Source organism: Micromys minutus (assembly GCF_963924665.1).
Source record: "Micromys minutus genome assembly, chromosome: 23".
Lineage (NCBI taxonomy): Eukaryota > Metazoa > Chordata > Mammalia > Rodentia > Muridae > Micromys > Micromys minutus.
In genome coordinates, this window is record NC_137958.1 from 37648089 (window position 1) to 37669544 (window position 21456).

Consider the following 21456-nt stretch of genomic DNA (forward strand, 5'->3'; position numbering starts at 1 on the left):
ATTCACCGCAATAGAAACCCTAAGACACTGGTCACACACTGCACACAACTTTAGAACTCTCCCTATAAGATGAATTCCACAGAGTGAGAGATTTCTGGGTCTACGGAGGTGAATGCTTTAAATAGTCTGGAAGCCCAGCTCTCACCTTAAAATGGCTAAGAGTTTATTCTGGAGCCAAATACAAGGAATCGTGACCTGAAATCAGACGCATGCTATTCCAAATACCATGTCCCAACGTGATGACAATATCATGAAACTTTTATATACATAAGAGATGGTCATAAATCAAGATATTTTCCAAATACAAACAAGGCAGTTTCGAAGAGTGGGGCAAAATTGAGCTCCACTCTGACATTCCTCACCCAGTCTGGATGCTTTTGGCCAGCCGAGAAGAAAGTACACTACAATTAATGGATGCTTACCCCTTCCCAGTCTGTTAATTTTCTAGGAATTTCACCAGAAACCCCATCTATAGGGAAATTATTAAACTCCTTTAGCAACAGCATATGTTCTTGGTTTCAATTTTATCAGATTATAATTCCATCCAGTCATCTTTTGAGCCACTTATATATCTTGATTATCAGGAAGACAGAAAAGAAAGAAAAAGTAATAATCTTTGAAGGTAACACTCGAGAGTGACTAAAATGAGTCACAGTAGCCTCAACTCACTGTGAGTTATGACTGGACAATGAGGTGCATGGGTGGGGAGGTCCTCAGGACACTTCCTGTAACAACTCATTTGGTCTTGAGCATTTGGGGTACAACTCTTATTGCATGCACAGAATGTGAACTTAAATACAAAATCAAAACAAGATTAAATCAAGGCTGGGACAGGGGTGCGTTTTCCCAGAAGTTTATAAATGAAAACTCGATAACAAAATGAGTGCAACTCTGCCAGAAATGCGCACCATCCGGCTCATTCTAACCTCAGGGAGGAAGTCTTGTGGCTGGCAAAGGTAGCAGCAAGAACAAGGCTACTCAAAACCACGGGGGTGCACATTTCTCCCCCTCGCAAAAAAAAAAAAAAATCAGCCTGATGGAAGGGAAAAGGAAAACCGATTATTCGTAAGCCAGACGCCATTAGTACTATAAAGGCTAGAAAACAGACAGGTCACAAAATGAGGACTCCTCCCCCAGCAGCTTCCCTTCTGGGTGCCAAACCTGGGGAAAGGCGCATGCGTATTGCCTATTCCCAGCTCCTCCTTCCAGGGGCGAACTGCGCAGGCGCAGGCGCAGCCGCCCCGGGTACCGGGCTCAGCTGATGCAGTTGTTGTCCTTCCCCTCCCCCACCGCTCTCCCGGCCTCACTCCGGCCGGCGCTCGGCCCCGCCCCGGGACCGGGGACGCTGTGACCCCGTCCTGTAGCCCGCCCGCACCGGAGCAACCCGGGACCGCGCAGCACTCCGCGTGCGGGTGAGCGACCCGGGCCATGGGGCCCATGCCCCTTGCCCCGAGCGGTGTGGGAGGCCGCGGCGGACCGGGTGCGGGGTTGTCACCGCGGCGGGCCTGGGCTTCGCTCCCGGGGCGTCTCGGGCGGTGCCAGGGCCTTTGATCTGAGCAGCCGAGTGGTCCTGGGACTGGACAGTTCTAGTTGCAGTGTGTCTCGGATGTTGATTTTTTTTTTTCTTCCGGGGATTTGCTTGTGGCATTTGAAAGGCGCTGGTTTCCGTCCCTCTTGAGCCCCTCAGAACTAACCCCGAGTCTGTACAAAAACATGTGACACATCTCAGTCGCTTGCGATGCTGTATTTATCTTCCCCCCACCCCCCCTGTTTTCTAGAGCATCTGAGAACTGTGTTGATTTCACAAGACCTCGACATAAACATTGAGAGCCTGGGGAGGAAACGAAGGAGGATCTAGCACTCCTTTTAAAAACCTCAAGTAAGTCTTCAAAATGACAGTGGTTACACTTGTCAGTAGCCTCAAGAAAAGCTAAGCAAGAAGGCTAGTGTTCAGGTAACTGCTTAATCTGGTGTGTACCCAAGCAGAATGTGTCAAGGTTACCCTGGGTCTGAGTAAAACGGCCGGCTGAGACCAGATCCACTTTGTCCCTAGCCTTTTGCCAGGAAGGCTCCCATTGGTGGGACACAGTTTTCACCCCTGTGGTGACCCTGTTTTGTCTGAGGGCAGCTGATTCTAAAGCACCCAATGTACTCCATGGTTTCCAAGGTCGCAGTGTGAGGAAACCGTGCTGATTAAAATTCGCCCCTGTGTGTCTGTGGCAGGCAATTGTTGACTTGGTTCTGATTCTCTGTTATTGAGCCACCTTAAGAAACTTATGAGTTTGGAAGTCACAGTCATTGCTCTTTCCGAGCTACGGTAGGCAGTGTGTACATAGAACTTCTGAAAGTATTTTTATTTATCTGTTTACCCCTTTTGTATCCTCAAGTTTTTTTTTTTTAATTTAAAATTGCTGTCTATTTTGAATTTAACAAACGGGGTTCAAATGTTGAAAAGCAAATATGAATTTCCTTCATATGGAGTGACCTGAATTACTTAGTATCACTTTATTTATTAAATGAAAAAATTATTAGATTAAACGTAGTATCTGTGATTGTCTAGTTGATATTTGGAATCTGATGAATAGCCCATGATAACCACAGAAAGAATGGCATAGCACCTTTTAAGATGTTTGTTTGCTTCTGCTGTTAGTTTTTTCTCTCAGTCGTGTAGCTGTAGGGTTCTATTGACAATGTCCCTAAAGGAGTATGAGTTTAGATGAGTACAATGGGCCACTTGGAAGTTAGCTGGTGATATGCATATCTGTTGTAATAGGCCAACAGTTTCACCTTTACTGCATCTGGTTCACAGTTAAAATATGTTTTTCTCTACAAAAAAAAAAAAAAAAAAAAAAAAAAAAAAAAAAGAAGAAGAAGAAGCTAAAAGCATATTTGTTTCCTGAAAACCCCAAGAAGGCCTAGAGTCTCCCTGGGCACTGTAGGCTTCTACCAACTATTTCTGCTTTAAACATTGTTCTCATTACAAGTCTTGCAGGATTCCATTTCATGATGCTTTGTCAGGAAAGTATATTCTGGAGGCTAGCAAAGGGCCTCCCTGTACCAGCCATGACTTTGGTTGAATATCATTTTAGTCTTATAAGGAATTTGCACTTACCTAACCCTGTAAATACCCCCATAGAATCTGAGAGGACCACCCCCCCCCCCCATCACCCCATGGAATTTACTGTCAGATTTTTCTTCTTCACTAGACATGGGAAAGTCTCTTTCTCATTTGCCTTTGCATTCGAATAAAGAAGACGGTTATGATGGGGTCACCTCTACCGACAGCATGAGGAATGGACTGGTTAGCAGTGAAGTTCACAACGAAGACGGGAGAAGCGGAGATGTCTCTCAGTTTCCATATGTGGAATTTACTGGAAGAGACAGTGTCACTTGTCCCACTTGCCAAGGGACCGGAAGAATTCCTAGGGGTACGTGTTCCTGCGTTGACTGTCCTCTTAAAGAAGGATTCTAAACATTTGCTCAAAGAATGTAAAAACTGTAGTCCTGGGCGCTCCTACCTTCAAAGATTCAGAGTTAAAATTTACCAGTTTTGATTAGTTAAAAATACAGAAGCAAACACTTAGCTCCATTCCTACAGCAGTAATAGAAATGACTTCAGCATATCTAGTATTTTTTTCCCTTGCTCGTCTGCCATTATAGCTACTCTATAGTTTCCACTGAAGACTTTACTCATTTTTTGATGTCATTTGAAGCCATATCATGGTCATTTTGCCAAGGTGGATATTTTAGCTAAGTGGTTCCACAGTAGGTTGTTTCTGCCCCAGTACCTCTAAAAGAAAGTCAGTGGTGTATGAAGAAAAGCAAGGGAGGGGAAAACGAGCTTGTGATTTGGCATGAAGAAGACAGGAGAACTGGTCCTCTCCCCGCTAATTGTGTGGTGCTTGAGTTGCTCTCATAGAGAGGGAAAAATAGTGAGGTTGTGTAGTTCTGCTCACCTTCTGTCCTTGGTAGAAGTCAGTAGGTGACCCTGGAGAGATCCCAAAGAAGGACAAAGTGGCTACATGGGGAACTCAAGAGTCTCTGAAAAGTACCTTGGATTAAGTGGGCTACTGGATTGCATAGGCTACTGAATGGTGGTTTTATCTTTCTGGGGATAGTAGCTGCTTAAGAATAGAAGTATTGCAGTTTAAGAAATTTGTGCAACTGTGTGGAAGGGTGGGAATGTGATTTCTGTCCATCCAGCCATGGTTTGAAGTATGGCTAGGGGGCTTTTTGGTAGCCTGGTTGTTGCTGTTTTTTTTTTTTTTTTGTTTTGTTTTGTTTTTGTTTTTGTTTTGCTCTTTGTTTTTCTATCCAGCTGCATTGGCTGGTTCTGTGTCAACTTGACACAAGCTGGAGTTATCACAGAGAATGGAGCCTCAGTTGAGGAAATGCCTCCATGATATCCAGCTGTAAGGCATTTTCTTAACTAGTGATCAGGGGGGAGGGCCCAGCCCATTGTGGGTGGTGCCATCCCTGGGCTGGTAGACCTGGGTTCTATAAGAAAGCAGGCTGAGTAAGCCAGGGGAAGCAAGCCAGTAAGTGACATCCCTCCATGGCCTCTGTATCAGCTCCTGCTTCCTGACCTGTTGAGTTCCAGTTCTGAGTTCCTTTGGTGATGAACAGTGATATGGAAGTGTAAGCTGAATAAACCCTTTCCTCCCCAACTTGCTTCTTGGTCATGATTGTTGTGCAGGAATAGAAACCCTGACTAAGACACCAACAATTTAAAGAATGAAGTTACCATTTATTAAAATGGGCATAAAAATTGAGTGTGCATGCCAGAAGTGAGATAAAGAATTCAGTCTCAGACATGTGTTTGAGGTTGTTGGTTTGAATCAAAGTGTTTAATAGGCAGTTGTTAGGGTCTGAATTTGAGAACATATGTTAGCTGCTGATATTGATGTATGATGGTACTTCAAGAGGAACTTAAGACAGGAACATTCTGCTTAGCAAATTGGATAGAAGAAAAAGGAAGAGACTTTATCGTGAACTCTGGAACAGTGCAGCCTTTGAGGAGCAGTAGCAGAAGAGAAAGTAGCTAGATCGGGAGGCGGAAGTCTAGCTGTGGAGTCCCAGTAGATAAATAGAGAGAATGCACAGAGATGGAAGGAGAGCCCCTGTTAATGCTGATGACAGATGAAGTTGTGTGGGGACTGAGGGGTGCTCATTGGTCTGGTGATGTGCAGTCCACTGAAGTTCTTTAAAAGAGCACTGAGTATTAGCTCTTTCATATGGGTACTGGAGCATCTGATAGGGAGAAATGGTTGTGAGTTTTGCCCTAGAACATGAGGGATGAGTGATGATCCCTTGTAAAATGGATGTGTGCATGCTGATAGAAGTGATCCATAGAGACCATCCTGGTAACATAGGAGATGGGTAGTTATTGGAGCAAATAGTTGGTACGTAGTGCAAAAGTGCTGAATAGTGTGGTACGCAGTGCCCTGCAGAGGGCACAGGGAGCTTCTCAAGTAGGGATGCAGAAGCAGGGGATGGGTAGATGCTGGTAAATCAAAGGGTCTGTTAAGTAGAGGGCTTATGGTGGAGCTGTTACACATACTGGCCCAAGGTAAAAGAGCTGGTCCTGTAACAAATCTCTTAAGTCACCAGCAGCATTGCCAAATAGCACTTAGGGGAAAAGTATCTGCTAGACCTGATGGACTAAGATATTTCACAGCAGACCCCAGGAGAAAGTCTATAAAATATTTCCATAAATATCATTTTGTGTCTAGGAAAGTTGGCAGGATAACAGAAGCCCATGGAAAACACTGTAGTGAATAAAGAGGATTTTGTTATTTGTTTGGTTGGTTTCAAAAGCAGAGTGCAGGGAGTGTGGCCTCATCTCCTCCTTAGCATATGGGAAAGGAGTGTGGGATACTTGTTCCTCCACTGTCCCTGATGCTTTGCGTTAAGCGAACTTATCTTTCCTCCCTCTGCTTTATGTTCTGTAACTTCAGTTAGGACATCTGAAAAGCCTTACCAGCGTATGCGAGGGGCATCTCTCCATGTGCTGCATTGTGAGCCAAGAGTGAGGATAAGGGGCAATCCTGAGAGCCCGAAGAGTGTTGGGTTCTGAAATTTGTCCTTTAGAGTGTGAACTAGCAAATGTGGTATAATTGCATAGTTACACGTAATTAGTGATTGCAGTTGAGAACAGTGAGCCTTTGAAGGCTTGAGATTTAGACTAGCAGTTTTGGTTCAGCTATTGAGGATCCAGGAATGGGCAGCAACAGTGTGTTTCTTCCCTCATTGAACTTAGTCTGATGAGTGGAAGACATGTAGGTGAGAGCAGCCCATGTAAGTTCAGATCCCCTGAAAACAAGGGCTCTTCAGGGTTTTTGTTCTGTTTTGTTTTGTTAGCTTTTTTTTAAACCAATGGATTAAAGGATAGTAGAGCTTTCATTATTTATACTATTTTTGGTTAGTATGGAAAAACATAGTATCTTCTCTAAAACTGAAGAAGTTTTGAAGACATAACAGTTTACTAAAGGATTAAGGAGGGAAGTATTCTGGTCTTTTGAAATAAGTTTCTAATAGAGCAGTACAATATTTTAGTTGTTCATATTAACACATTTTAAGCCTACATCTTTTCCTTTTAGGGCAAGAAAACCAACTGGTGGCATTGATTCCGTATAGTGACCAGCGGTTACGGCCGAGAAGAACGTGAGTGACCATAACATGTCTGCTTTTGTTGTTCGTATATTTTTACTTTCAAACTTTATGTAAGTAATTACTCTAGTTAAGACATTTAAGAAAAATGTATCTGGTTGTTAAGTTACACCATCCTACGCCTTCTGTTTTTAAACAAACAAAGAGATGACTGATTGACATGAGGATTTGAAAATTCCAAGTCACCTCTATACACAGAAATCTGTTCACTAAAAGAGTTCTAAAATTGTGGCAATGTCACACACGTGTACATAGGCCATTCACACCAGGGCATAGATGATTCTGAGCTAAGTTCAGAATTATAATCACTGTTCTGAGCATAGTGACCACAGAGACCTGAGCAGAGCTTAGCAGATGCATGGACATTTTAAGAGAAGCAAAGGAAGTCTTGATATAGAACTCTATAAGTGTTCCACAACGAAAGAAGAAACCTACAGTCAGCACTGATAGCAAATAGTTTTTAGAATAGCTTGTTACAGTGAAAAGAACAGATATCGCAGGAAACCCACAGTAGCGTTGAAAAGGTCAAAAGAGGCTGAGTATTCATATGGGCCAAACCAAATCTGGACCATCCCACTACTTGAGGGGAGGACCATTTTTTGAAAATATAAAATCTTTACTAAATAGGAGCAACATGAACATAAAGTAGAAGATCATGAACTCGAGAGGATACTGAAAATGAAAGACACACAAGAAGCAGATAGAAACTTAAATACATGTAAGATGTAAACTACAGAATGCACAGCAGCTTAAGTGAGACGTGGAAAGGTTTAGAACTCAGGCACCTGTAGTAGGATATGAAAACCCACCTCACAGTCCCCCTAAAATGTCAGTGATGTATGAAATTTGAAGTGTACAGTACAAGTAAGATATCGTAGAAAATACAAGGGAAGTGGAATAAACTGGAGGCATGTAAACTCAGTCTAGCATAGTCAGTGTTCTGTTGCTGTGGAGAGACACCATGACCATGCCTCTTATGAAACAGCACATTTGATAGTTGCTGGCTTACAGTTTCAACTTCAAAGGCTTAGTCCCTTATCAGCATGGCAGGGAGCAAGCATCGCAGCATGCAGACAGGCATTGTGGTGTAGAAGTAGCTAAGAGTTCTACGTCTGTATCCACAGACAGTAGGAAGAGAGACACACGAAGCCTGGCTTGGGCAGTTTGAAACCTCAAAGCCCACCCTTGTGACATAGTTTTCCACCAAGGCCACTTCTATTCCAAACAGACCACACCTCCTAATCCTTCTCAAGTAGTATCATTTCTTATTCAAACCCTTATGCATATATACCTAGTGAAAAGCTTTGAGGAAAATGAGAGAAAATAAAGAAAACTAAATGTGTATGTAATTTCAACTCCTGCAGAAGCAAATAAGAGGTATAGGATTGAATAAATTAATAATAATAATAATAATAATAATAATAATAAATCACTCAAGGGATATTCTTCACTAGAGAAGAATAATCTTATTCTGTACACCAGAAAGAGACACTTTCAACTGGAGAGATGTTCTAGTGAAAATCTTTGCCTTCGGAGGTGTAAAGAAGAAGAGCCCTTTGAACATTAGTCAAGAGGCTCAATCAATGAGTAAAGAAGAGAAGATCAAGTTGGGTCACTACTCTTGGCCATTATGTTTCAAATAAGCTGTTGAATAAAATATTTAGCAGTCGTGGAATTGAAGTCAACCAAGCATTGTATAAACTTAAATTGGATTTTTATTTTAAAATACACAGAGCAGTAAAAAGGTGAAGAGTTGGGCTAGATTTACAATATCTAGGTAGAAAACCTCTCAACAGCTGTAATTTAAAATCCTAGTGATGAAAAAGCATATTGGACTCAGAAAGGATAAACATCTATTAGTTGAAAACAAAACCTCAATTGAAATCTAAATACAAATGATAAGTCAAGAAGTAATGTCTGCAGTTGAGATCATGCAGAGGATTAACCCCTTCTGTACGGATCATCAAAACTGGAGAAGAAAAGAGCAGCTATCCGCAGGGAAGGGAGGTAGAAATAGCAGCTCTGGAAAGTACCTCACAAAAGTGTAAATGGAAGAGGGAGATATATTGTCTACTTTTCCTTTAAAAAATGCAAGTTCACTGTACATAGAGATATCTCTGCTGTCAGATTAGCAAAAGCCCAGAGTTTTGTCAACATACTTGATTGGCAGTACTGAGTGAAAACAAGCATCCTCGTGCCTTACTAGTGAATGAACATTCTGTATTTCCTATTCAGCCACATAAGAATTCAGTCTTATTGAGGTTTGGTCTATTGGTATGTATTATAATATTAAATCCTATACCTGAAGGTCTAGACCTACAAGGGACTTACCATGTTTACAAGCTTTTGTTTGCAAACCTTATTCCTTGATTTAAAACTAGTGGTTAAATAAAATTGGTTACAAACTAATTATTGGAGGGATTAGGAAGCTTTGGAGGAGGGGGCACTAGGCAAAATGAAGGGGAAGGAATGCAAGACTTAGAATGACCTATTTCATTCTAAATTTGGTAAAATTAAAAGTATTTTCTTGCGGTGTATGTGGTAAAAAAAATTTCAAATGAAAATAATTTCCTGAAATGTTGCTCTATGTAATTTCGGATGACACATATGTCATGATTCCACTTTCTTTTCCAGAAAGCTCTATGTGATGGCATCTGTGTTTGTCTGTCTGCTCCTGTCTGGATTGGCTGTGTTTTTCCTTTTCCCTCGATCTATTGAGGTGAAGTACATTGGTGTAAAATCAGCCTATGTCAGCTACGACTCTCAAAAGCGAACCATTTATTTAAATATCACGGTAAGTGCACATTTGCGCTGAAGGCCTTCTTGTGTTGCTCAGGCAGCCATTCCCTCTGCTCAGGTAATGCTTGCTAATGACCTGTGCTGCATTTTACATGACACTGCTGTGCTGGTTCTGCCAAAAATGGAAAGAACCTCTTGTGGCAGTTGAGTGTATTGGTAGTTATTTAACACTTGAAGATGCCTATTGTAGGAAGCTCAAATAAACATTTTCTGGTAAAGGGAAAAACAATACAGCCAACTTACTTTTCAGCGTTTGACTCCAAACAGTTGACAAGGTGTTAAGCATTGATTCAATCGATGTTGTGAATACATGTTTGCTTCCTAACCTTTTATGAAAGAAAATGTCTCTCAGTCTTAAAAGACCTTAACTTGATTCTATTTAAAGATGAAATTTATAATTTATATGATGACCTGATATTTTTAAGTTAGAACATATGAAAACGGCTGTGGGTTTACGACACATGTGCTTTAAAAAAGGATTATATTCTATAGCCTTCCACTTCCAAAGCTTCGTAGATCTTCTCCCCACATTTCCAGACATTAGCCTTTGGTTCTAAGGAACGTGGGGTACTGACCAGTGTTGGAAGGGAGTGTGTAACCACCTGTGTCATCACTGTGGGGTACTGACCAGTGTTGGAAGGGAGTGTGTAACCACCTGTGTCATCACTGTGGGGTACTGACCAGTGTTGGAAGGGAGTGTGTAACCACCTGCATCACTGGCTCCAGCCTGCAAGTGGAGAGTATGCTGTGCTCCCTTTGGAGGAGTCCTCCTGAGGATGTCATTTCCTTTTAAATACCACTGTATTTAGATAAAAATGCCTTATTGTATTTTAAATAAGCAAGGATTAACACAACTTTAGATATTTACTCATAATCAAATTAAGGAGTTCTGAACTCTAGCTTTACAAATAGGACTTAGTAGGCCTCAGGAGAAGACATTGAAGGAAAAGATTGACAAGGTCATGAGTCTAAAGCTGACAGTACCAGAATTGTATTATTCTCTTGCCATATAAAACCTAGCGCAGTGGTGCAGACCTGTAGCAGAAGCTCTGTAGAGCTGGAGATGGGAGGGGAAGTTCAAGGTCATCCTTGCTACACAAGGAGGTCAAAGCCTGCAGGATTGTAGGAAACCCTGTGTGAAAAAAATATTTTTCTTAAAAAATGTCTTTTAAGTACTGTTTTATGTTGTTAGAAGAGAGAGTGTATATAATACATAAGAATTTAAATAAAATTTAAAATGTTTAGTCCAACTTTAGCTAAAGCTATAAAATATGTTTTAACATTTACTTTTCTATATTTTTATGTAATATATTTTCTGAGTCTTGCTTTCAAAAATTCGAATTACATGTTTATTATGCACATAGTTCTTTATAAATGTTCTTTAACATTCTTGTTAATATTTTTCTTTTCCCAATAAATGAGGCATAGTTACAACTAAAGTCATTTGATCTATAATTTTGAGTTCATATTTGTGTGCCTACTTAAGCATAATGTATATTTCCTGCCTCCTTTTTTTGCAGAACACACTAAATATAACAAATAATAACTATTACTCTGTAGAAGTTGAAAACATCACTGCTCAAGTTCAGTTTTCAAAAACAGTGATTGGGAAGGCACGCTTAAACAATATAACTAACATTGGCCCACTTGACATGAAGCAGGTAAGCCCCATTCAGGAGACTGAGTAAATTTAAAGGTTCTTCATCCTGTGTACTATAAAATGGAACAGGGTGGGGGATGGTCCTCAAAGACTTGACTTGGAAATGTGTCCCTGAAAAGTATAAACCAAATTCATCAAAGGAAAGAGGTCTACCTCTGAAAAGTTTAGACATATAGGTAGCATGTTTGGTGTTTGGGTCCTCTCCTCTGTTGATGTTTTTCTTGTTTGTTTTTGCTTTCAGATTGATTATACCGTACCCACAGTTATTGCAGAGGAAATGAGTTACATGTAGTAAGTTTTGGATTTTAGTAACTTTACTTTTTGTTTTCTTAATTTCTATAAGCTTATCAGTTAAAATGGCCACTTACTGCAATGCTTGTCCTGTTCTCTAAACATGCTTTTCCTTTTACACTCTACAGCATAAATGACATAGATAGATCGATAGATAAATATAAATATGTCCATGAAGCATATCTTTATTTCCAGAATTGTGTTTGCATGTGTGTGTGACTATATGTGTGTGTATATTATGTGTATATATATATATATATATATATATATATATATATATATATATATATATATATATGTTTAAAATTTCTCAATTATTATTTAGTTGCTATTTATGGATGGTGCTTTAATATAGGAGTATTGAAATTTCTACTTTATAACAGTACTGTCCTATGGACTTGTACTTCTGTATTTGTTACATTTGTGAGGGTATACACACACACACACACACACAAACACACACACACTCATGTGCGCATGCATTTGTGGAAAGCAATTGAAGTTAAATGCCTTCATCTATCAGTCTCTACCTTATTCTCTAAGGTAGGGTCTATGGTTGGAACTCTAGAACCCATTTATTTGGTGAGGCTGGTAAGCAAGCCTCTAATAGCCTGTTTCTAGCCTCCCGTACTGAGTTGATGAGTGCATCCTGCCGTGCCTGGCTTTCTGCCTGAAGGCTTGGCATCCAAACTCAGGCCCTCATGCTTACACAGCAGATGTCTCACCCCCAAGCCATCTCCCTAGCACGACTTACATATTCTTAATAGTGTCTTGACAGGCACAGTAGCATGTCCCATAATCCCAGGTATGACAGAGGCTGGGATGAGAAAGATTACTGAGGCCAAGAGTTCATCTCAAAGGAAAACAAATCACTATTTAGAGTCTATTAAAGTTTAACAGAGTTTTAAACTGATAACGTCATGACAGTGCTCTTTCTACTTTCATTTCTTTAACAGTGATTTCTGTACACTGCTCTCCATCAAAGTACACAACATAGTACTCATGATGCAGTAAGTATGGATATGCTTGCGAAGACTTTGAGTTTATAATGTCTAGTAGGAGTGCTATGTAAAATGGAATGGTTCGGAATGTAGCTACCTAGAGTATGTATGCTCAGAGCCACAGTTAAAGGCCTGCAGAGATTGTGGGAGCTCAGGCAAACGGCAGGGTTAGCACAGAGAGGATGGCACACAGCTGCCTCTCTACCCTGTAAGTAAACTTACAGCAGTGAGGAGGAGGAGTAATGCTTTGGGTTTATAAATTGCTTATTACTTATTTACATAAAATATTATTGCTTATATTTGTTATTTTAGTCCTTGGTTGACATTTAATTTTCTATCTTCCTATGAAGAGGAAACCATATGATTCTTTTTAAACAATTAAGTAATAAACTTAATTATATTTATGTAATTGTAATAAACATTTTATATGTATTTTTATAAATATATATTATCTATATTGTATAAGCAGATAATTATTGGATAGTGTTTGCTAGGTTAGCACTTTTGAATCTGTTGGAGAAATATTTTCTAAGAATCCCATACCTATAATGTCATCTTAATCCCAAATGTTCAATAAGTGATAATTAGAATTCACAATAAGTAATTTAGGGTATTAATTAACTTATGATATATAAGTTCATATTTGGTTGGTATTATCCTCATATAATGCCTTTGGATAATTTTGTATAATGCTATTTTTCTGTCTGTTCCATTTTTAGAGTTACTGTAACTACAGCATACTTCGGACACTCTGAGCAAATCTCTCAGGAGAGGTACCAGTATGTCGACTGTGGAAGGAACACCACTTACCAGTTGGCCCAGTCTGAGTATCTAAATGTCCTTCAGCCTCAACAATAAACTCTAAAGGGGATGTGGTCAGAGTTGAGACACCTGAGACACCATCAGAACTGTCAGTGAGGAGGTACTGCCTAGGACACCTTGAATTGAGCATGTCTAAAGTTTACACTGGGCCTTTGAGGGTCCAGCTAACAGAATCTGGTCCTTATGCAGTTCCTGGACTCTGTTTTCTGTGTTGATGATTTTCTCCTACCAAGAGCTTTTCCTCCATCCTAAGTTAACTGATTGGCTTTCTTCTCACCTTTGTTCCCAAGGTGAAAAATTAAGATTTCCTTAGAATACAATATATAATTATATAAAAGTAATAGATTTAATCTATATATCTATTGATAATATAGTTCAGTCCTGAACATAATTTGAAAATACTTCTGAAGATTTTTATATGAAATTACTGAAAGCCTATTATTCATGGAGAACTTTTAAAAACTGACCTGTTTTATAAATTTCCATTCTTACATGGTAGTCTTTATAATAATTATATGGTAACTTAGCTATTAGCTAAATGTTTTTAGTCTTTGATTTCTTGAAATTCTGCTGATTTGCATGTTTTGTCTTATTTCTAGCTAATGGTTGCATAATATTTACCAACCATAACCATCTGCCAAATTCTGTCCTACATTTTGTAAGAATCTCTCAGTATGTTTCATGTAAGCTTTGTGAACTTCCTGTGTGATCTTCAAACATATTCCTTAGTGTACAATACTGTAAATAAAGTGCATGGCTTTTATACAGCTTTGATAAATGTCAAATGAAGTGGTTCAGATTAAGAAGTAAGGCAAGTTGTCCATAAAAACATAAAGTATAAAAATGAAATTCAGAAACCTATGAAGTATCAGTAGGTTCCAGCTACATGTTGGATCTGGCGTAAAGTAGATGCACAATAAAATATTTTGCTGCTCTATCAACTTTTTATGTTGCTTTTCACATTAAGAATTATATAGATGCTTTTCAAGGCAATTAGGTATCATCAATTATATGAATGTTCTAGGGAAGGAAATTATTTACTAGAAATTATTCAAGAAATCCGTTCATCCAACACTGGTGGCTACATCAAGATAAATCCTACAGTTTGCTTTCAAAATCTAATCATTGTTCATCATACTGATCTGATGCTCCTAGCAGTTACGTTAAACATTTATCTTTTAATCTTGTCTAACATTGTTTTCAAGTATGGTGGATGTATTCATCTTGTTAGATTATATTTTCAGTGTTATTTTCCACAAAGTGTTTTTCTTATTCACTCAGCAAATTTTAAGGACCCTTTAACGTACATTTTGTTCCCTTAAGTCAGAGATGGGTTTTCCTTTCCCCATACCCAAGTGCCTACATTAGTTATGTGTCGTCCTTTGGTCATTCTGGCCCTCAAGTACACAGCTTAAATGGCCTAATTCTGCACTTTACGTGTTCCTTCATCTTTCTTTAACACTCGCCCTGCACTCAGCTTGTGACTTTCCGTGTAAAAACAAAACGTCAATAAACCTTTTTTATGATTTCCGTTGTGCTTTTTCCTGGCTCCATGCCTCCGTATAGCCATGGGAGGTGTACATAACCATCCATTTCTTCAGTCACCCTTTCCATAGGCCTCCTCTGGGTGCCTTCCGTGTGTGTTTAGTCTAGGAAAGCACAGTGGAAGAGAAGTTTGTTTTCACTTTCCTCCAGTGTTCATGTACAAGGCCTACAGAGGCAGGAAAGTGTAGTGAACTTGGCTCCCAGTGGTTCAGTTTCAAAGTCTTTTAACTATTTAAATTGAAAATTTAATCCCATCTAGTTTTAATGTCCAACTTTAATCATGTTTGAGTCGTTTGTAAAACCAAGCCAACAAAAACACCTGGAATTGAAGCACACTGCCTGTGATTCTTCAAGAAAAATCAAGCGACTCCCAAGTAAGCCAGGCTGACACCAGCAAGTTAATAAAACTAAACAAAATGAACAACAACAAGAAATCCTATATTTTGGAGAATCTGAACAGTAGCCATAAAGACTTTGGAAGTATGAATGAGGCGTTTTGCTTTTCTTAGGTCATTCTGAGTGTGGCTTAGCTGAGTGTGGCTTTTCTGGCTTTTGGCAATGAGTAAGGGTAGGTGTTAATATATTTTTATGAATACCACCAGAGCTTAGCCAGGGACATGATGAAGACGTTATCATGTAGCCTCATGCTGACAGGGAAAACTCTGTTCTACACTAATCCAGCACCGCCCCAGCCTCTGTGTGGATAGTCTCTCATACAGTACCCTGGCTCTTGCTCTTCTATCTGCTTTTCTTATGGAATTTCTCAACAGGACACTGAGGGGATTTGCTCTAAAATCATATATTAGCAGATGCTTTAAATGAAGCCAGAGGTTGGTTCTCTCATATCTGTGCCCTGTCAGTTAAAATGTCCTCTGGAAAGCCATGGCAACTCGGGTTAATACAATTGAACATTAGAAGTGGCCGGCAAGATGGTTCAGTGGTTGGGGATGGTTGTCACCAAGCATGAAGACTTGAGTTCAGTCTCTGTACCTTACAGTAGGAGAGACCTGGCTCTCAGATGCCCATTTACATACAGTACAATACCACATATATAGTGCACGCACACACACAGACACATGTAAAAAATAAAAGGTTCTGAAGTTGATAGTTATGGCTAAGATTTTCATAACATTGAATTGCTGTCTGAAACATTCTAAAAGTAAATTAAACAATGTGGAATCTTTTAGAACCAAAGCTGGAGCTTAATTTTTATGTGTTAATATTTAATACTTCACAGCCATTCCAATAAAAATAAGACTGACTGTTTTTTGGTGTGAATTATTTATAAGTAAGATTATTACATTTGAGATTTGAAATACAGTGTGAAAATACCAGACATGAGATAAATTCCTTGAAATTGCTTGAAAGACAATCTTGCCTGAGGTGACATTTAATAGAATATAATTATATTTTGTCAGTTTTCTGTTGACTCCTGTTTACTCCGTCTTAATGAAGTAGATTTTTTTTTTCTTAAAAAATATTACAAGAGTAAAATATAATTAATTTCCTTCATATCTTATGTTTTTCACTTGGGAAATGGTGGTACAGTGTAAAAGGAAGTAGGAGGTGACATCCAAACACAGTTAAGTAACAACAGGACAGTTGAAGGCTTGTGCTGTTTAGCCTGCTGTGGAGTAATTTGGGGGATTATGGTGGCACCTGTGTTGCTGACTCTTCATTCTGTCATTCAGCTGCATGCTAACACATAGCTTCTTATTTTCGAAGACAGTGTCATTCATATGGCTTTAAAGTATGAATATTTTTATATTTTCAAATACATTATTTTCTTCTTTGATAAGTAATAAGAGCTAAACAGTAAACCGTGATGCCATCAGACTAGAGTTTGAGACACTAAAATGCCACAGCTGCTTGGCTCAAAGTGTGTCAGCCTTCTTCCTCCTTCTGACTTTGTAAAATTAGATTTTAAATGAAACAGTTATCTTTAACTTTCTAAAGAAAATTAGTAGAGATCTGAAAATGCTGGGTCAAAATCATTATTTCTTTAAAGTTCCGTTTTTAGAGTAAAACAAAGGTATGTGTGATATACTTGGCTCAAAAATTTAACTTCTGTATCATGGACCTACTTACATCGAAGTCTTCATCCATAGCTTCTGATGGCAAGGACATTGTGTGCTTTTAACTTGCTCAGAGAACAGGTTTCGCAGGGGAAAGATAAAAGCAACAGCGGTGGGATTTCTGTAGGAGCAAAGTGGAATTTCCAAGTTTTAAGCTGTTGTGCAATTCATCTTGTTTCTTTTACATGCTCTAACACAGACTCCAAGTTGAAGATATCGTGTGGTTGGTGTTTGACCCTCAAATCAGTTCATAGATAACGTAGCAAGATTATGAGGATCTTTTCATAGTTAAGTCTTAACTATTCGAGAAGGAAGTCATTGCCTTCTGTTTAATTACATTAATTGAAATGTGTTTAAGTGAAATATTTTCAGGATATTTTGTATGCTGTAAAACAAAAAAGAATAGTATCGCGCCAATGGCCAGAGGTAATATTACTACCATGTAGAAGATGACAGTTCGATTTGTCCCACTTCACCCAGAGTTTTAGAAGTAGAAGTCTGGGGGACACTGCATCAGCTGTATTGGGCGATTGTGTGCATGGTGTTTATCTGGTGAATGTTCAGCATGGGAAGCGACAGTGCCAGGCTGCGCAGATGCAGAATTTCATGACATGGAGGCTGTGTCAGACCAAGCATCATGTGTTTTACCCTTTAACTTTCTTTAGAGCTTAACTGAAAACAGTTGGAAAATGATTTGGGATGTTCACTTATTACACGAATGATAACATTCCTAAGCTCTTGATAGTCAGTTCGGACTGTGGGATAGAGAATGTAAGGTATGTTCTGTGCGCTTGCTCTTTATCGGCCTCCACTATGTTACCTCTGTTAAATTCACTCTTTTGTACAGTTCTGAATTATGATTATGATCACTGTCCATGTAGGGAAACATGGTTATGATAAGACCGAGAATAGAAATGCTTCCCAATGCTATTTTTTAAATTCCTTGTAACTGTTACTCTTATACTTGTGTATGACAAAATGAAATTTGTAAAGGACACGTTAGCATGAAAAATAAAATTTGTATCAACAAAGTGTTTGGGTTATGCTCTTGAAATGTTAAATGTATACTTTAGTTTCTCCCCTCTACAATATTGTGTTCTAGAATGAGCCTCATCTTTGACTTCTACTTAGATCCTCTAGAACTTCCATGTTATCCTCAAGGTCTTCCCATTCTCCTCCGGGGTTATCTCAGATCCTAAGTGTGGAATTCCTACTGCTATCATCGCCTTATTTTTTACAGGAAAACTCAAAAGCCTTGGTCCTTCTGCTGGTATTGAAACACTTAACTATCTGGTCACAGTCTAACTTTGCAACCTGTGTCTCAATACCCCTCACCTGTAAGTATCCCAGGGAAGCTGCGTGGTTGTTCCCATGCCTCAGGAACAGCTAATGCTTTGCTCATTCCAGACGTTTCTTCATAGAAAATCCCATTTCCTGTGTTCTGACTTCCATTCCTCTTTAATGCCCAGCTTGTATCCCACTCCCTGATCCCTTTCGTCCCAGTGGAGTAACACTTTCTGACAGTTTTCCAGTTCAGTGCTTTTAAGTCAGTTTCCTAATCAGGAAGGAAAAGGTATTTGAACCTAAAATGTTTTTTTTCACTTAAACTGAATTTAATAGTGTTTTAAATTTTTGTTTCAGTAAAGAGTTATTCAAACACCTTTCTTCAATATAGAGTTTTTATTATAAACATGGTGTTTAAAGTGTGAGAAGTAGAACAATCTGAGGCTCTGAGATGTGTCCTGAAATATGTTAGTTGTTTTGTTTTTTAAGTTTTTGGTTTTTGTACGGATTTGTTGTTGTTGTTGTTTGATTCGTTTGTACGTTTGTTTACCATGACAATTTCTAAAGTGAGAGAGAATTCATGTATTGATGAAGCTTTTTATTCTGGTAAATTTCAATTTCCTTGATCCAAGTTTTTAGATTTTTTTTTTTTTTAAGATGGGCATTTTAATTTTCCAGACAGCATTTTGTATAGGACCCCACCATGTGATAGGTCATGTCTGCCATGATTTAGTGAGGATCACAAATATCTGCAGACAGCTTTAGTGATCAGGAAAGGTGCTCTGCTATACAGGACCAAGCAGATGTGAGTGCAAATGTGTATTTCACAGATAACTTTCAAAATAGCAATGAAAAGTGTGGTTTTTACTTTCTGGGTACGTTCATATTGAGTTTAACAATAAACCTGTTCATAGAGGTGCACACCCATCTTTTCACACTCAGGACACCAAGTCCAGAGGATCCCTGAAGCTCAGGGTTTTGAGACATTTCTGAGCAATGTAGTGAAAAGCCCTTCTCCAAAGTATCAGAAGAGACTGGATTCTGGGCTTTTTGTGTTCTTTGCTTTAAAAAAAAAAAAAAAGAAAAAAAAAAAAAAGGATTTGGCCCTACATTAAATGCTGTTGATTTGTCTTTTCTTGGCTTATTTATACCCTGCACAGTACTCATCTCAGGGTGACTGTTGTGGTAATGGGACATCATGGCGAAGGCCACAAGGGCCGTGCTTACAGTTTCCTTACCGTCATGTAGGGAGCACTGAGGCATACAGGCAGGCATGGCACTGGAGCCGGGTGAGGCAGAGAGAGCCATGGGGCCTGGTGTGGGCCTTTAAAGCCTCAAAGCCCCCACCCCCAATTTAGAAAATCTTCAGAGGTAGCATCCATAATGTGATCCAAAGACAGCAAGGCACAGCATTACAGAGAAGTTACCCAAAACCTGTGGCCTGACTACTATCAACCTGAAAGACCTCCGAAGGGAGACCCTCACTCAAATCTCAGGAGAGGCGCGCACCCAGCGAGGCACCGAGACCAGACTTGCTGCAATCGCATGAGGAAGTTTATTGAAAGTGAAAGAGTGAGATCTCAGGCCAGCATGCTGGGGTCGAGACTCATACACCACGCAGGGGTAGAGGAGTTCGACCCCGGCCTGAACTTGTAACAGGCTTATAAAGGCAAAAATTACAAAGGAGGGGGAGGACAGGCGGAATGAGGAAATTCAAAGGGGAAGAATCATACTTTTTTTTTTATCAGTACACCCCCAGGCACACCTAGGGCGTTGGGACATTCCACAGAGGTCATCCGGACCTTCTGTGGTATTTTGGGAACTCAAATCTCAAGAAAGTGGGATTTCCTGGGTGGGATTCCCTGGGAGCGGCAGAGGAAATCCCTAGGGCAAGGAATCAGTGTCCTTTGACAACCTTTTACTCTTCATTCCCCCGTTTTTCTTTTTGTAAAAAGCTCTAATCTTAGAGCGATCCCTCAGCTTCTTGTAATATCTGGTATTGTTGTCTTAGGACCATTACCTGTACAGCACTCACCCTTTCTTTTATAAAAGTCACCAGTCTATTGAGGATGCATGGCCCAAAGGTTAGGATTAACATTAAAATGAGTAAAGGCCCGACCAAAGCAGAGACTAGGGTAGAGAACCGGGGTGACCGGTTAAACCAATTTTCATACCATCCTTGGTATGTTTCTCTTTCTTTTTTTCTGTTTTCTAGTCTTTCTCTAAGCTTTGCCATAGAATCTCTTATGACACCAGAATGATCTACGTAAAAGCAACATTCTCCTTTTAGGGCAGCACAGAGCCCTCCTTCCTTTAGAAAAAGCAGATCTAATCCCCTCCTGTTCTGTAGCACTACCTCTGATAATGAAGTCAATGACTCTTCTAGTTTGGTTATGGACTGTTCTAATGCTCCCAGGTCCGCGTCCATAGCTGCTCTGAGTTTATTATAGTAGTAAGGTTGTTGGATGAGGGCAGCTGCGCCTGTTCCAATTCCTGCTGCCACTCCAAGTCCTAACAAGACAGCTAAGGTCAAAGTAGCGGCGGTTTAAAACAACAAATGCACTATCAAGCAGATTGAACAGGCGGTCCTCAGTTCTCATAGGGAGATAGGAGGGTGTGGTCAAAAGGGGATACGAGTCCTCCTTTGGTGACAGAGTGAGACAAGGAGGTCTCTCAGGCCTGGGTGCAGGGTTATCAAGCACCGAATTGGGGCCTACGGGTCATGTGGGCGGACTCTCTATCTTTATCTTAATAACAAAAATGAATCTAGGGTCCCCTCTGCCAGTATAGACTCTCCATCCCCAACGGTTTCCTCTTACCCACTGACGTTCTTGTTTTCCCTATGGGATGAAGCTGATATTTAGAGGGTTACAATAACTGTCTTTGCACGGTCCCTGAGGGCTAGCGGAACTTTCAGAGGCACACCCAGTCCTATAAGCCAGGTATTTGGATGGATCTCTTTCCCCTTTCTCTGGCTCCCCTGGCCTACGACCCTTTTTAACTATAATTAGATCCCAAGCGGAGGAAGGGTTCCAGTAGGCTTCTCCCGTGGTCTCACATCCCCATTTACTACAAAAATAGTCTGAGGCCCCTCCACACCGTCTCTTCATTTCCCTGGTGTGTCCCTGTCCGGGGCAGACATAGAAGTCTGCTGCCTGAAGGTTGGCTCAGTAAAACTGTCCTGAACACCCCAATGTGATCCTTATGCCATGAGGGACACACTGTTCTTCTAGGGGTGGCTTTTCTAAATTGGTATAACTGGAAAGATCCCAGGCCATAGAGCCGGCTGCTAACTTACAGACATTGGGTG

At 39.9% G+C, this 21456-nt stretch overlaps 1 protein-coding gene across 1 annotated transcript; it reads left to right on the plus strand.

Annotated features, from left to right (window-relative positions):
* Positions 1-1275: 1275 nt before the first annotated feature.
* TMEM106B (transmembrane protein 106B) lies at positions 1276-14772 on the plus strand. Its single transcript, XM_080936378.1, has 9 exons — positions 1276-1412; positions 1779-1879; positions 3207-3428; positions 6600-6663; positions 9304-9463; positions 10989-11129; positions 11370-11419; positions 12376-12429; positions 13140-14772. The coding sequence occupies exons 3-9, from the start codon at positions 3209-3211 to the stop codon at positions 13276-13278; spliced, it is 828 nt and encodes a 275-aa protein (XP_080792504.1). The 5' UTR covers positions 1276-1412; positions 1779-1879; positions 3207-3208; the 3' UTR covers positions 13279-14772.
* Positions 14773-21456: the final 6684 nt, after the last annotated feature.

What these genes read in the sequence shown, in the direction of transcription:
- TMEM106B (XM_080936378.1), top strand. Translation starts at nt 3,209, where the DNA reads ATGGGAAAGTCTCTTTCTCATTTGCCTTTGCATTCGAATAAAGAAGAC. An exon ending in CCATTTATTTAAATATCACG is followed by an intron (nt 9,464 to 10,988) that starts GTAAGTGCACAT and finishes CTTTTTTTGCAG; the next exon opens with AACACACTAAATATAACAAA. An exon ending in GCCCACTTGACATGAAGCAG is followed by an intron (nt 11,130 to 11,369) that starts GTAAGCCCCATT and finishes TTTTGCTTTCAG; the next exon opens with ATTGATTATACCGTACCCAC.